At 45.7% G+C, this 14529-nt stretch overlaps 2 protein-coding genes across 2 annotated transcripts in view; one reads left to right on the top strand and one right to left on the bottom strand.

The window, feature by feature from the left end:
• Positions 1 to 14529, bottom strand: part of LOC309816189 (protein FAM184B-like) — a gene marked incomplete at its 5' end in the record, with an annotated part of 185957 nt that overhangs the window by 23552 nt on the left and 147876 nt on the right.
• On the top strand, positions 4853 to 10064 carry LOC309791827 (THO complex subunit 2-like). Its single transcript, XM_082600939.1, has one exon. The coding sequence runs from the start codon at positions 5048 to 5050 to the stop codon at positions 9887 to 9889; it is 4842 nt and encodes a 1613-aa protein (XP_082457065.1). The 5' UTR covers positions 4853 to 5047; the 3' UTR covers positions 9890 to 10064.

Below are 14529 nucleotides of genomic sequence, written 5' to 3'. Positions count from 1 at the left end.
TGAGATCCCACTGCATGTGCATTTAAAATAACACGCTGCACTTAAAGCTTGTTTTTCCTTTCCAAAGATGGGAGCCTGCAGGCTCATCAAGTGTCCCCCAGGCCTGTGGAAAGAGAGGTTCTTCCCCCCTTCAGACAGGGGGTGACCGAGCACCCAGAGCCTCTCCCTGACACTGCTCCAAGAAGGGTGTGGCATGGGCAGGGCAGGGGTGCTGACCTCTGCAGTGCCGGCACGGTCCTCGCTGTCCCCTGGACACTGGCTGATGGCCTGTGGCCTGCCCACACTGCCCGGGGCCCTCAGCTCAGCCTGCAGCGCTTCCAAGTCCTTCTGGTGCTCAGAGCAGGCAGCCCGCTGCTCCGCCAGCTCCTGCCTCAGGGCCTCTGCAAAAGGAAGAGCAGTGGAAGGTCAGGAGCACGGTGAGGCCAAAGTCTCTTCTTCTGCAGGGACCACAGTCTCTGGGGTGGGCTGGAGTGGGGAGCTGCTGCAGGCACTGGTTCGAGTTCCCCAAACTTACTGACGTATTTCAAGAGAACAGTAACCACAATACCATGTATACAGCACTAAGTGTGTGAAACCCTTGAAAACCAGTTACGCCCTACCACCATCCTATCCACTATTATCCCTCCCATTTTACGAGAGAACAGAGCCTCAGAGAAGCTGAGCAAGTAGCCCAGAGCCACCCTGCTAATAAGCGGTAGAGTCAGGATTCAACACTTCCCACGGTTCTTCTTCCCTTGGGGCCACCTGCTTCGCCATTGCTGGTTAGTTAGGACGGGTGGTGGGCTAGGGTGGGACAGCCTGGGTCCAGAGCTGAACCCCGAGGCAACACCTGGCCACAGCACCAAGTCAGAAAACTAAGAAGAACGGGGAATTAGCAAATGACCCAGTGGCCTCTTCTGGGGGTGTGGGTCTCAAATCGGAAATGTTGACATTTGTGCCAATACTTAAGGAGACAAAACATTCACAGGTCCTACTTCTCATGGATGTAAGGTCCCAGCTGGATTGTGAAGGCAGGAGATGGTCACAGTGACTGGTACTACAGGCTATTCCATCAGTCTGGGTCCCAGAGTGAAGATTTTTTGCAGCAGAACAGCAGTCAACCTTTGATGGATATGTAGCAGAAGTGGTAAATAGGTCTTTGCTTTGTAAGCCACTCAGTCTGGGGGGATGTTTGTTACTGCAGCACAATCTAGCCTAGTGTGACTCAGTGTTATCGTCTCTTATCAATCAATCCTGGCCTCAGCACCACATGATGACCAAAAACAGAGACTTAGAAGCTCAAGAAAAAGATTTGTCAGAAGGACCCAGCAGAGTCCTGCTGATCTAACTGGGGAAATTCAGATGGCCTCATGGGAACTGGGGAGTCAGCAGACAGCTACAGCTGCCACCGTCTTCTCTGAAGCTGCATGAGCTCTTCCGCTGCTCCATCTCCGCATGGCCATGCTGGACTCCTGCTCCTCTTCCCACGCTTGCTTTTCCAGCTGCTCCATCTCCTTGCCCATGGCCCAAGGCTTGTTCTTTTCATAGTTCCAGAACATATCACCCCCTGTCCAAATCCTTCTCTGTATCTCTTGGTCCAAGTGTGAGAGAGTTTGGCCCAGTTCAGGTAAGTGACCGTTCTGATTCAGTCAGGTGAGGCTGGGTGGGCAGGAAGTCCATGTCTAGAACCCCTTGCCGTTTACAAAGGGCTTTATTGAACTATTTACAAAGGGAACCCGTAGCCAAGATTAGGCTCATTTTTAAGAATTGCATTGGTTTAAGTATCTGGTGTTGCTCTTGTAATTTAATTTACACTCTCCCTATTTCTGATGTTCTCGGTGTTCATTTACATTTTTCTGTGTTACTAGGTTTCTTCTTTATGAGCCACCTCGAAACCTTTGTGGAATAGCTGGGCAATAAATAGAGAGCTCTTCCAGTTATGTTCATTTGTTCATTAAGTATTTATGGAGCACCTACCATGTGCTAAACATGGTTCTGAGTGCTGGCGGCACAGCGGTGAGAAGGTCCTAGCCTTCATGGAGCCAACATTCTAAACAGGGGAGTCAGTTAAGGAGAGTAGCTGAGAAATAAAAATAATTCAAGTTGAGATGAAGGTAATAAAGGGAGTACCCTGGGTGACACACAGAGAGGAGCTACCCTGGTGTGCTCAGTGAAAGCTTCCTGTGTCAGGACCTGCAGGTTGAAAAACATCAGCCATGCCAAGAAATGGTGGATGATGTTGCATTCCAGGCAAAGAGGACAAATGGGCAAAGGCCCTAAGTTCGGAAGTACCTGGAAGAACAGTAAGAAAGCCAAGGAAGCTGGAGCTCGGTGAGTGGAGTGAAAAATGTACAAGATGAGGCTGCAGAGACAAGCAGGACCAGATCGTGGAAATCCGAAGGGACCACAGGAAAGAGTTTGGATTCGCACACTGAGATGTCCTTGAATCATTCTGGAGAGAGGAGCGACCAATAGACAGTGCAGACAACAGACCATAGGGAGGAGGAGTGAGGTTGGCAGTTGAGACACCAGTTAGGTGCGAGATGCCGCAGACCGGGAAATGGATGATGGGGCTTGGATCAGGGTGGTAACGCCGGAGATGGAGAAAAGTGGAGGGACTGGGGACATTTCTAGAGATCTTGTCTAAGGATTGGATTGGGGTGGTAAAGGAAAGTGGCAGGACTTTGGAGTCAGATTTTAAGCCACTTTAAATCTCTAAGCCCATCATGGGGAGTCGATAAAATCATGTATTTAGAGCTCCTATTGCCTGGCATGCAATACCCACTGAGTGAAAACTGTCCTCTCCTCTCCTTTATCCCTCTTGTGGGAACGGTAAGCACTCGATGCCTTCGGTTGAGCTTTTTCTCCCACCTGCTTCTCTTAGCTGGTTGCTCTTCTGCTCAACACTCTATGTCCTGCTGCCTTTACACACAAGTACACACACACTTTCTCTCTCAGATAAAAACATCAGCCGTGTTTAAAGGACATCTCTGTAAGAGTCTCCAGAGAGGTATTTCAAAAAGGTTGCTTGTTTGCAGGAGGATTTTTCTAAAAGGGTAGAGTATCCGTTTTCTTTCTGCTATAAGCAAGAAGAAACCCAACTCTAACCATCTTATACAAGAAAATGTATCATCCCACTTAACAGCAAGTCCGTGGGAGGGAAAATCACTGGCACAGAATGTTATTAGGTTTCTTCCTTATGAGCCCCCTCGAAACGTTTGTGAAATAGCTGGGCAAAAACTAGAGAGCTCTTCCCATTATGTTCATTTGTTCATTAAATATTTGTTCACAGATTGACAACATCATCAGGAGCCCATGTTCTGTCCATCCTTCTGCACTGCTATCCCTGACGTGTGGGCATTGTCTTCAGGATGTTGGCCCCCTTGGTCGTTAAATGGCGGCCTCAGTTGTGCACATCCTATCCAGATAGAGGCACGTTCAGGGGAAGGAGAAGGAACTCTACATTCCCATATCTCACTCTCAAGAGTGGCAAGGGAGGCGGGTCATGGGAAAGCATGGCAGTTATCCTGGGACCTGTGGGCAGGACTTACTGACTTGCTTCTAACAGATACAATATGGAAAGAGGAGGAAAGTATGCTCTAGTGGAGAAAACTGACAGACATCACCTAACCCAGGTGATCAATGATAACATCACCAGGAAAAAGTCACATTGATATCGTGTACCCCGAATTAGATGTGATGAGCAGGTCACTTCATCTCTGCGGTGTGCTTCCCCCAAATGCATAACCCCAGTGGATTCATGAGAAAACCTCAGACAAACCTCAACTGAAAATTCCTGACCACCACTCACCAAAGTATCTGAACCATGAAAGACAAGGAAGACTGAATAATATCACAAATTACAAGAGACTAAGGAGACACGACAATGAAATGAATGAGGTAAACTGGATGGCCTCATGGAGCAGAGAGAGGGCATTAGTGGAGTAACTGGCAAGATCCAAATAAAGTCCAGAACTTAGTTAATGGTAATGTACCAATGTTCATTTCTTAACTTTGACAATGTACTGTTGGTATGTGAGATGTCGACACTGGGAGAGGTAAATCACGCTGTCTTTGAAGCTCTTCTGTAAATCTAAAATTATTATAAAATAAAAAGTTTTTTTGATTCTCTTTTTATTTTTTAAATTCTATAGTATTTTACAATTTTCAAAAGTTTCACACACATGATTTCATGTAATCCCATAATAACCATTTTTTTAAATCCCCTATCCCTATACTGACCATATACTGACCTATACTGACCATCAGCTATCACTTTTCTTAACCTTGGGGGCACTAAGGGATCCTCAGACCAGCCTCAGGGGGCCTGACACCTTCTGAAAGTACATGCATATTTTTGTGTGATGATATCCTTCTCCAGGAGAGGGACATCGTTTTCCTCACCTGGAGGGGGCTGTAATCGGAAATGGTTAGGAGCCCCTCCTCTGGTCCAGTCTCCTTATTCCAGTGTCACATGGTGAGTCTCTAACTGAATTTAAGGTGCTCCACCTTGGCCAGGTGGATTCATGGCTGTTTCTCAGATGAGCCTCAGGCCTACTTTCACTTGAACTTTATGCCAGAGACTGGAACATTCCAACTCTGGGGTGAAATGGACAAATGCCTTCAAAGATACAAACTACCAAAGCTCACTCAGGAAGAAACAGATAACTTGAAAAGTCCTATATCTATTAATGAAATTAAAGTTGTAGTTATAAACTTTCCAGCCAGGGAAAAAGAAGGCCATGAATTCAGGACTTGATAATCAAGGGCTATCCAGCCTGGACAAGGCAGCCACCACAATTTACCAAGTGCCAGGGGCAGTGCTAAGCATCTTCCTATACATTTCCTATACATTTCACTGCATTCTACAACAGCCCTGAGAGGGGGTGGTGTTTTCTACATTTTACAGGTAAGGGCAGAGTCTTGGAGAGATGAGCAGACTCGCCCAACGTCACGCAGCTAATTATGAGCACACAGACGCGGCTCCCGGCATTCCCGTGGGCGGTGCTCCCCTTCGACCCCTCGCTCGCCTGCTGCACATCGGGTTTTTGCTCCTAGTGAGGGGAAGATGGCGGACGCAGCTGTCGTGCTTCCCGCAGAGTGGATAAAGAACTGGGAGAAATCAGGGAGAGGTGAATTTTTGCATTTATGCCGGATCCTCAGTGAACATAAAAGCCATGATAGTTCAACTTATAGAGATTTCCAGCAAGCTCTTTATGAGTTATCATACCATGTCGTTAAAGGAAATCTAAAGCATGAACAGGCATCTAATGTTCTTAACGACATTAGTGAATTTTGTGAGGATATGCCCTCCCTTCTTGCTGACGTATTCTGCATATTAGATACTGAGACAAATTGTCTAGAAGAAAAAAGCAAGAGAGACTGTTTTACACAGTTGGTATTAGCATGTTTGTATTTCGTTTCAGACACAGTTCTAAAGGAACGCTTGGATCCAGAAACACTGGAATCGTTAGGGCTTATCAAACAATCACAGCAATTCAATCAAAAGTCAGTGAAAATCAAGACAAAACTCTTTTATAAGCAGCAAAAATTTAATTTGTTAAGAGAAGAAAATGAAGGTTATGCCAGGCTGATTGCTGAATTGGGGCAAGATCTATCTGGAAATATTTCTAGTGATTTGATCTCAGAAAATATCACATCTTTAATAGGATGCTTTAATCTGGATCCCAATAGAGTTCTGGATGTCATTTTAGAAGTGTTTGAATGCAGGCCAGAACACGATGACTTCTTTATATCTTTATTAGACTCTTACATGAGTATGTGTGAACCGCAAACACTGTGTCATATTCTTGGGTTCAAATTCAAGTTTTACCAGGAACCAAATGGAGAGACTCCTTCATCTTTGTACAGAGTTGCAGCAGTACTTCTACAATTTAACCTTATTGATTTCGATGATCTTTATGTACATCTTCTTCCAGCTGATGATTGCATTATGGATGAACACAAGCGAGAAATTGTAGCAGCTAAGCAGATTGTTAGAAAACTTACAATGGTTGTACTGTCTTCCGATAAAATTGACCAACGAGAGAAAGAAAAGGAAAAAGAAGAGGAGAAAGTGGAGAAGCCACCTGACAACCAAAAACTTGGTTTGTTGGAAGCCTTGTTAAAGATTGGTGATTGGCAGCATGCACAGAACATTATGGATCAGATGCCTCCATACTATGCAGCTTCACATAAACTAATAGCCCTTGCTATTTGCAAGCTTATTCATATAACTATTGAGCCTCTCTACCGAAGAGTTGGCGTTCCTAAAGGTGCTAAAGGCTCACCTGTTGATGCTTTGCAAAACGAGAGAGCACCAAAACAAGCAGAGAGCTTTGAAGATTTGAGGAGAGACGTCTTCAATATGTTCTGTTACCTTGGTCCTCACCTTTCTCACGATCCCATTTTATTCGCAAAAGTGGTGCGGATAGGCAAGTCATTTATGAAGGCGTTTCAGTCTGACGGAAGCAAACAAGAAGATAAAGAGAAGACGGAAATTATCCTTAGCTGCTTGCTTAGCATTACTGGCCAGGTATTACTTCCATCTCTTTCTTTGATGGGCTGCAATGCTTGTATGTCTGAGGAACTGTGGGGAATGTTTAAAACATTTCCATACCAGCATAGATATCGTCTGTATGGCCAGTGGAAGAATGAAACTTACAACAGTCATCCACTTCTAGTAAAAGTTAAAGCTCAAACAATAGACAGAGCCAAATATATCATGAAGCGTCTAACCAAGGAAAATGTGAAGCCCTCTGGAAGACAAATTGGGAAGTTGAGCCACAGCAATCCAACCATTTTGTTTGATTATATCTTGTCACAAATACAGAAGTATGATAACCTAATAACGCCTGTAGTGGATTCATTGAAATACCTCACGTCACTGAATTATGACATCTTGGCCTATTGTATCATTGAAGCTTTAGCTAATCCAGAAAAGGAGAGAATGAAACATGACGACACAACCATCTCAAGCTGGCTTCAGAGTCTGGCTAGTTTCTGTGGTGCAGTTTTTCGTAAATATCCAATTGATCTTGCTGGTCTTCTTCAATATGTGGCTAATCAGCTAAAGGCAGGCAAAAGTTGTGACCTGCTTATATTGAAAGAAGTGGTACAGAAAATGGCAGGGATAGAAATTACAGAAGAAATGACAGTGGAGCAACTAGAGGCCATGACTGGTGGAGAGCAACTAAAAGCTGAGGGTGGTTACTTTGGCCAGATAAGAAACACTAAAAAATCCTCCCAGAGATTAAAGGATGCACTATTAGACCATGATCTTGCTCTTCCTCTCTATGTGCTTATGGCTCAGCAGAGGAATGGGGTAATCTTTCAGGAAGGTGGAGAGAAACATTTGAAACTTGTGGGAAAGCTCTATGATCAGTGTCATGATACCCTGGTACAGTTTGGTGGCTTTTTAGCGTCTAATCTAAGCACAGAGGATTATATAAAGCGAGTGCCTTCAATGGATGTGCTCTGTAATGAATTTCACACACCCCATGATGCAGCATTTTTCCTGTCTAGGCCAATGTATGCACACCGTATTTCGTCCAAGTATGATGAACTTAAAAAATCAGGGAAGGGAAATAAACAGCAACATAAAGTTCACAAGTACATTACATCATGTGAAATGGTGATGGCTCCTGTGCATGAAGCAGTGGTTTCCTTATGTGTTTCCAAAGTCTGGGATGACATCAGCCCTCAGTTCTATGCCACATTCTGGTCACTGACAATGTATGACCTTGCAGTTCCACATACCAGCTATGAACGGGAAGTCAATAAACTTAAAGTCCAGATGAAAGCAATTGATGACAATCAGGAAATGCCTCCAAATAAAAAGAAAAAAGAGAAGGAGCGATGTACTGCCCTTCAGGACAAGCTTCTTGAAGAAGAAAAGAAGCAGATGGAACATGTACAGCGAGTGCTACAGAGACTGAAACTGGAAAAGGACAGTTGGCTTTTAGCAAAATCTACCAAAAATGAGACCATCACAAAATTTCTACAGCTGTGTGTATTTCCTCGATGCATTTTTTCAGCAACTGATGCTGTTTACTGTGCTCGTTTTGTTGAATTGGTACATCGACAGAAAACTCCAAAGTTTTCCACACTTCTTTGCTATGATCGAGTTTTCTCTGGTATAATTTACACAGTCGCAAGCTGTACTGAAAATGAAGCTAGTCGATATGGAAGATTCCTTTGCTGCATGTTAGAGACTGTGACCAGGTGGCACAGTGATAGAGCCACATATGAAAAGGAATGTGGAAATTATCCAGGATTTCTTACTATATTACGGGCAACTGGTTTTGATGGTGGAAATAAAGCCGATCAATTAGACTATGAAAATTTTCGACACGTTGTACATAAATGGCACTACAAACTAACCAAGGCATCGGTACATTGCCTTGAAACAGGCGAATGTACTCACATCAGGAATATCTTGATTGTGCTAACAAAAATACTTCCTTGGTACCCAAAAGTTTTGAATCTGGGTCAGGCTTTGGAAAGAAGAGTGCATAAAATCTGCCAAGAGGAGAAAGAGAAGAGGCCAGATCTATATGCATTGGCTATGGGCTACGCTGGGCAGTTGAAAAGTAGAAAGTCATACATGATACCTGAAAAGGAGTTTCATCACAAAGACCCCCCTCCGAGGAATGCAATTGCCAGTATACAAAATGGGCCTTGTAGTGGGCTTTCTTCATCGTCAACAGGAAGTGCACCTAAATCGGTTGAAAGCAGTAACGATGAGACTGATAAATCAAGGGAGAGATCTCAGTGGAGTGTGAGAGCAGTTAATAAAGCTTCTAATGCCACACCAAAAGGGAATTCAAGCAATGGAAATAGTGGCTCTAACAGCAAAGCTGTTAAAGAAAATGGCAAAGAAAAAGGGAAAGAGAAAGAAAAAGAGAAAAAAGAAAAGACTCCAGCTACTACTCCAGAGGCCCGAGTACTTGGTAAAGATGGTAAAGAAAAACCAAAGGAAGAACGGCCAAGTAAAGATGAAAAAGCAAGAGAGACGAAGGAAAGAACACCTAAGTCTGACAAAGAGAAAGAAAAATTCAAGAAGGAAGGAAAAGCTAAAGATGAGAAATTCAAGACCACTGTCCCCAATGCAGAATCAAAGTCGACTCAAGAAAAGGAAAGAGAGAAGGAGCCATCCAGAGAAAGAGATATAGCAAAGGAAATGAAATTAAAGGAAAATGTTAAAGGAGGAGAGAAGACACCAGCTTCTGGGTCCTTGAAGTCACCTGTTCCCCGATCAGATATTGCAGAGGTTGAAAGGGAACTAAAACGTCGCAAAATTGATACCTACCCTTCTCCATCACATTGCTCAACAGTACTTCCCAAAGTTCCTCTGGGTTCTGAGAGCTATGCCAGCTCACCTGTCATCTCCATTCATTTTCTACAGGACAGTCTCATCAAACTCAAGGAATCTTCAGCAAAGCTCTACATTAATCATACTCCTCCACCACTGTCCAAGAGTAAGGAGAGAGAAATGGACAAGAAAGATTTGGACAAGTTGAGGGAAAGATCCAGAGAAAGAGAAATAAAAGATGAAAAGGACAGGAAAGAGCGGAAAAGGGATCACTCAGACAGTGACCGAGAAGTGCCACCAGACTTATTAACCAAGAGGCGGAAAGAGGAACATGGAACAATGGGGGTTTCAAAACACAAAAGTGAGAGTCCGTGTGAGTCTCCTTATCCAAATGAGAAAGACAAGGAAAAGAATAAGTCAAAACCGTCAGGCAAAGAAAAAGGCGGTGACTCATTTAAATCTGAAAAAATGGATAAAATCTCCTCTGGTGGCAAAAAGGAGTCCAGGCATGATAAAGGAAAGATAGAAAAGAAAGAGAAATGGGACAGTTCAGGAGGAAAGGAAGAGAAGAAACAGTCCTCGGACAAGCACAGATAATGAAGACTTTCAATCAAGGGTATGGACAGACCCCTAAGCTGAAGGTCTCCTAGAGGAGGACGCCAAAGCTCCATGCGTCACTCTCAGAATGGTATCTCCTATAATTAAGAGCTTCTGGTGCTGTCCATTTAATGGGAATCTGCTTTAAATCAGAAGATGAATACACACCACCATCCTCTTTTTTTAAATAAATTTATATATTTATTTATTTTTGGCTGCACTGGGTCTTCGTTTGTTGCACGCGGGCTTTCTCTAATTGCGCGAGCAGGGGCTACTTTCCGTTGCGGTGTGTGGGCTTCTCACTGCGGTGGCTTCTCTTGTTGCAGAGCTCAGGCTCAGGGCCCGCGGGCTTCAGTAGTTGTGGCACGTGGGCTCAGTAGTTCCGGCTCACGGGCTCTAGAGCGCAGGCTCAGTAGTTGTGGTGCACGGGCCTAGCTGCTCTGCGGCATGTGGGATCTTCCCAGACCAGGGCTCAAACCTGTGTCCCCTGCATTGGCAGGCGGATTCCTAACCACTGTGCCACCAGGGAAGTCCCACACCACCATCCTCTTGACGAGACATTCCAAAGTCACTGATTTTCAGAACCTTATTTTCACCTCCAGGCAGTTTCTTGCAGCAAGGTTCCTGTGTATACAATGTTTACTCGAGATTTGCCATCCAGAAGCAGCAGCTAATGAAAATTTCACTAACTGTTTTAGCTCGTCCTTCTTTCTCAGAAAGGAGAGGAAATCGCCTCCTGGAACCAGTTCCTTAATCATGTAGATAGGCTGTATTTGTGTGCGAACTTTGATAAATTTGACAGTACTGGGATGATTATATTGCTTGAGGATTTTGGCTTCTTGTAAAAATTTTAATTTCAGTTTCTGGGAAGGATCACCTTCACATGTTTTAACAGCAATAGCAGTTTTATCCTTTAATGTGCCCTTAAATGTGTCATCAGAATTTCCCTTGCCCAGTAATTGTGACATTTTCATGTTATGCCTTTTTTATTCTAATTGTGATCATGCTGATACCATGATTCTCTTTATTGGAACATTGACTGTTTCTGTAGTTAAAAAAATTGAGATGAAATTCGCATAAAATATGCCATTTAAAACTGGTTCTTAGTATATCCCTGTGTTGTGACCATCACCAGTAATTCCAGAACATCTCCATCACCCTCAGAAGAGAGCCTGCATCTGTTAGCAGTCACCCCCAACTCTCTCCTTCCTGCAGCCTCTGGCAACAACTAATATATTTTCTGTCTCTGTGGATTTGCCTGTTTTGGACATTTCATAAAAATGGAATCATGAAATATGTGGCCTTTGGTTATATGTGGCTTCTTTCACTTAGCATCATGTTTTCAAGGTTCATCCATGTTGTAGCATGTATCAGAACTCGATTTCTTTTTATAACTGAATACCATTCCATTGTATGGATGTGTACCACATTTTGTTTATCCATTCATCAGTGATGAACAGGAACAATGATTTGTAAGGATTAAAACTGTAAGTTCAACATTAATGTATCTATAATTATAATTGGTAATGTCAAGATTATACATGGTGTGAAGAGAATACTGTACAGAAACGATATGTAACTTATTTGTCAGCATACCATGCAAGTGTGATTATTTTCTAAGGCCCTTCTAGCTCTGGTTTTATGAATTATGTGAATGTAGTATTTTCATCAATAAAGTGTAATGCGTTAAGCCTTAGATTAAAATTTGAAAAAAAAAAAAAAAAAAGAGCACACAGAACTGTCTTAACTATTCCACTGCACTGACTCCCTAAGGCTAGTTTTGAGGATACTTTTGGCATCGTTAAGTTTGATTCCATAAATTCCCTGATCTGTAGGGAAATAGGGTACCCCTCCCCCCATTTCAGGGCTAATGAGATCTAGAATTCCTAGACCACTGATCCTTTCCATGGGTCAAAGGAGTAACATCAGTGAAGTGCTGGCGTACTAGGGAGTCCTTTCTTTGGGAAGATGCTGAGGGTGCAACCCAATCTTAGATCCCAGAGGCTCACCAAGGGGCAGAGGAGAGAAGCCCCGACCCGCAGAGCTACCTGCGCTGGTGGCGGAGCTGCAGCGCCTCCTGCCGGTGCTGTTCCACCTCGGCCTGCAGCCGCCGCACTGTTTCCTTGAGCTGCGAGTTGTCCTCCCAGAGGCCGCACCGCTCTCTCGGCTCCTGCTCGCCGGCGCCCTTGCCCGTCGGGGAGCCCGCCTGGCCCGGACCGGCCCCCTCCTAGGGAGAAAGCAGCCAGAAGAGCCGTTTGCAGGAGGCGCAGTGGCAGACAAGGGCCAGAGATGTGCCGCGGCAAAGACCCAGCCTGGAACCCAAATCGGGCTCCTGATTCAGGAGCTCACGTCTAGTCTCTTAAAGTTTCCTGCTTTGAGAGTTGGCCAAATGTGGCCCTCAAAAAGTCTAATAATGCTGGTGAGCCAAGAATGTGGCTTAAATGAAAACAAGCCCAACACTGCACATGTGTGGAGTGGGGGGGTGGGGGGGAAGGGGGGTAGGATGTCTCTGAGTCTCTTCTTGTTACGACACTAATTCACTAATTACCCCCCAAAGATCTCATTCCCAAATTCCATCCTATTGGTGGTTAGGGCTTCAACATGGGAACTTGGGGCGAAACCACACAGGGCAGGGGAAGGGGAGAGTGAATATTTGCTGAACGATAACAATGTCACATCACCTCACAGGATTCTGATACAGCGGGTCTGGGTACATCCCAGCCCTGTGTCTTTTGAAAAAGGCTCCCAGGTGACTCTAAGGCCACCACAGTTGTAATCCACTGCCCCGCACTTGCCCTTGCCCGTCTCTTTACCTAGGGTGCCTTCCACACCCAACCATTCCTGCCTTGGTGATGCCTTCTCGACCCCTCAGGGGAGAGGCGACAAGCTTTCTCTTCTCTGAGAGCTAGATCCTCTCCGTGTAGAGGTTATAAGGAAGTGCACTGATTTGTTGAAATGCTGGTTTCCTCCACCAGACCAGCAGCTGTTCCGGGAAGGAGCCATCTCCTCTTCATCTTCCCAATCCTATAGCACCTAGCACAGTGGCTGGGATTCAGCAGGTGCCAAATGAATGCTTGCTGCGAAATGATGCTTGAATGTCAATGGTTCAGACAGAAATACAAAGACTGATATCCACCATTAAATGGGGTCAGCGTTCATCCCCGATTAGTGAATGTAGCAGTTTTCAAGTCCATGCAAACGGGCCTGAAGGTTTGTGCATCTGTTCCTTCCAAAGACTGAACAGCATTGCACAGGGAGCGTGTGCGGCCCAGGCCCTGTACCTCTTGGTTCCAGCCCTGGGGTTTGCATAGTGTGGGATGCCCATGGGCACCACCCGGCACTCACACCTGCATGACCTGAAGAGCCTGTGGGGTTAAAGTCCTGTGGGGCCACCCTTGACTGGTGGGAGGGAGAAGCTGCTGGATAAGTGCATCCCCCTCTGTACTTGGCTGCGACAGATTTGAGAATTCTTTCATGGGGCTCCTCAGAAGATCCCAGTGGATGCAACACCACTTACCTGCAGTGGTGGCCACGCTGGGAATGCATCCTGACGTTGCACCCCCCTTTCACTCCTGCTGCCTGGGGCTGTTCCTTCTTGTGGATATACTTCTTCTCTGTGGGGGACATCACCCAGGGCCTTGCTGTTCCTCCCGGAGGGTTCAGGGCTTCCCTCCAGTGAGGTGTAGGTGAGGATTGGGTGTGGATGACCAGGTACCGTCTCATCTACCCAGCCCGGGTCTCTCTCCGTAGCCCTCAGGCAAGCCTGTCATTCATTGCAGAGGGCCCAATATTGGGCCCTCCAGCCACCAGCTGTCACCATCCCACACTTCCCCTAGCTCCTTCCACAGGTCCAGGTGGCCCCCACCAGCCTAGAACATTTAATGGATCATATTCTGTTTTCCCTCTGCTAGACTTTACCAACTGAGCTGAACTCATCGTGATACATCATTTGTTAATGATTCTCATTAAGCACAGAAATTGTCTTCAGGTTCTCAGTACCAGCAAAATCTGGAATGAACCATCCCCATGTTCCTGCGGTCTTGAGCAGGGCTGGGACACCAACCAGTCGTGGTCGTCTGCACACCCTGGTGGAGACTCTACTGTGTGCAGAGCTGTGTGCCGAGCACTGGGGGTGGGGCAGGGGGATGAGATGAAGCAGACATGGCTTGTTCTCAAAGGATGCCTAGTCCAGGCGAGGAAACAAGGGAATCCATGAAGTGGTGGTTCTCCAACAGGACAGGCAGTAGAGGTGGGTGCCAGCTGAGCTATAGCAACAGGAAGTGCTCCAGGAGCTCAGAGGGTAGAGAGGTCACGGGTGTGGAGGGGAGGCCCGTAGCACGGAGGGACTGACTGGGCACTGAAGAGGGAGGAAGGGGTCCCAGGCAGGGGCCAGGGCACATGCAAAGGCAGTGAGGCAGGATGCAGAGCCTGCATTTAGAGCAGAGAGGGATATGCAGCCAGTGGGTAAAGGCTTTTCAATGCCAGACTGACCACTGGGAGCTTATTCTCACAGCAGTCGGGAGCCACTGAAGGCTTTACACAGATGCACTTTAGATGAATACCTGAAGCCGTATGTGGTGGGCTGGGGAGAGATGCCTGGGTTGTTAGGAGGTCCCTGTGCTACCCAGCAAGGTAGGAAT

This window comes from Mesoplodon mirus (assembly GCF_964341445.2).
Source record: "Mesoplodon mirus genome assembly, chromosome: 2".
In the NCBI taxonomy this organism is placed as follows: Eukaryota; Metazoa; Chordata; class Mammalia; order Artiodactyla; family Ziphiidae; genus Mesoplodon; species Mesoplodon mirus.
This window is presented reverse-complemented; position numbering and strand designations above follow the sequence as displayed.

Coding starts and splice junctions, on each gene's coding strand:
- LOC309791827 (XM_082600939.1), top strand. CDS start 5,048: ATGGCGGACGCAGCTGTCGTGCTTCCCGCAGAGTGGATAAAGAACTGG.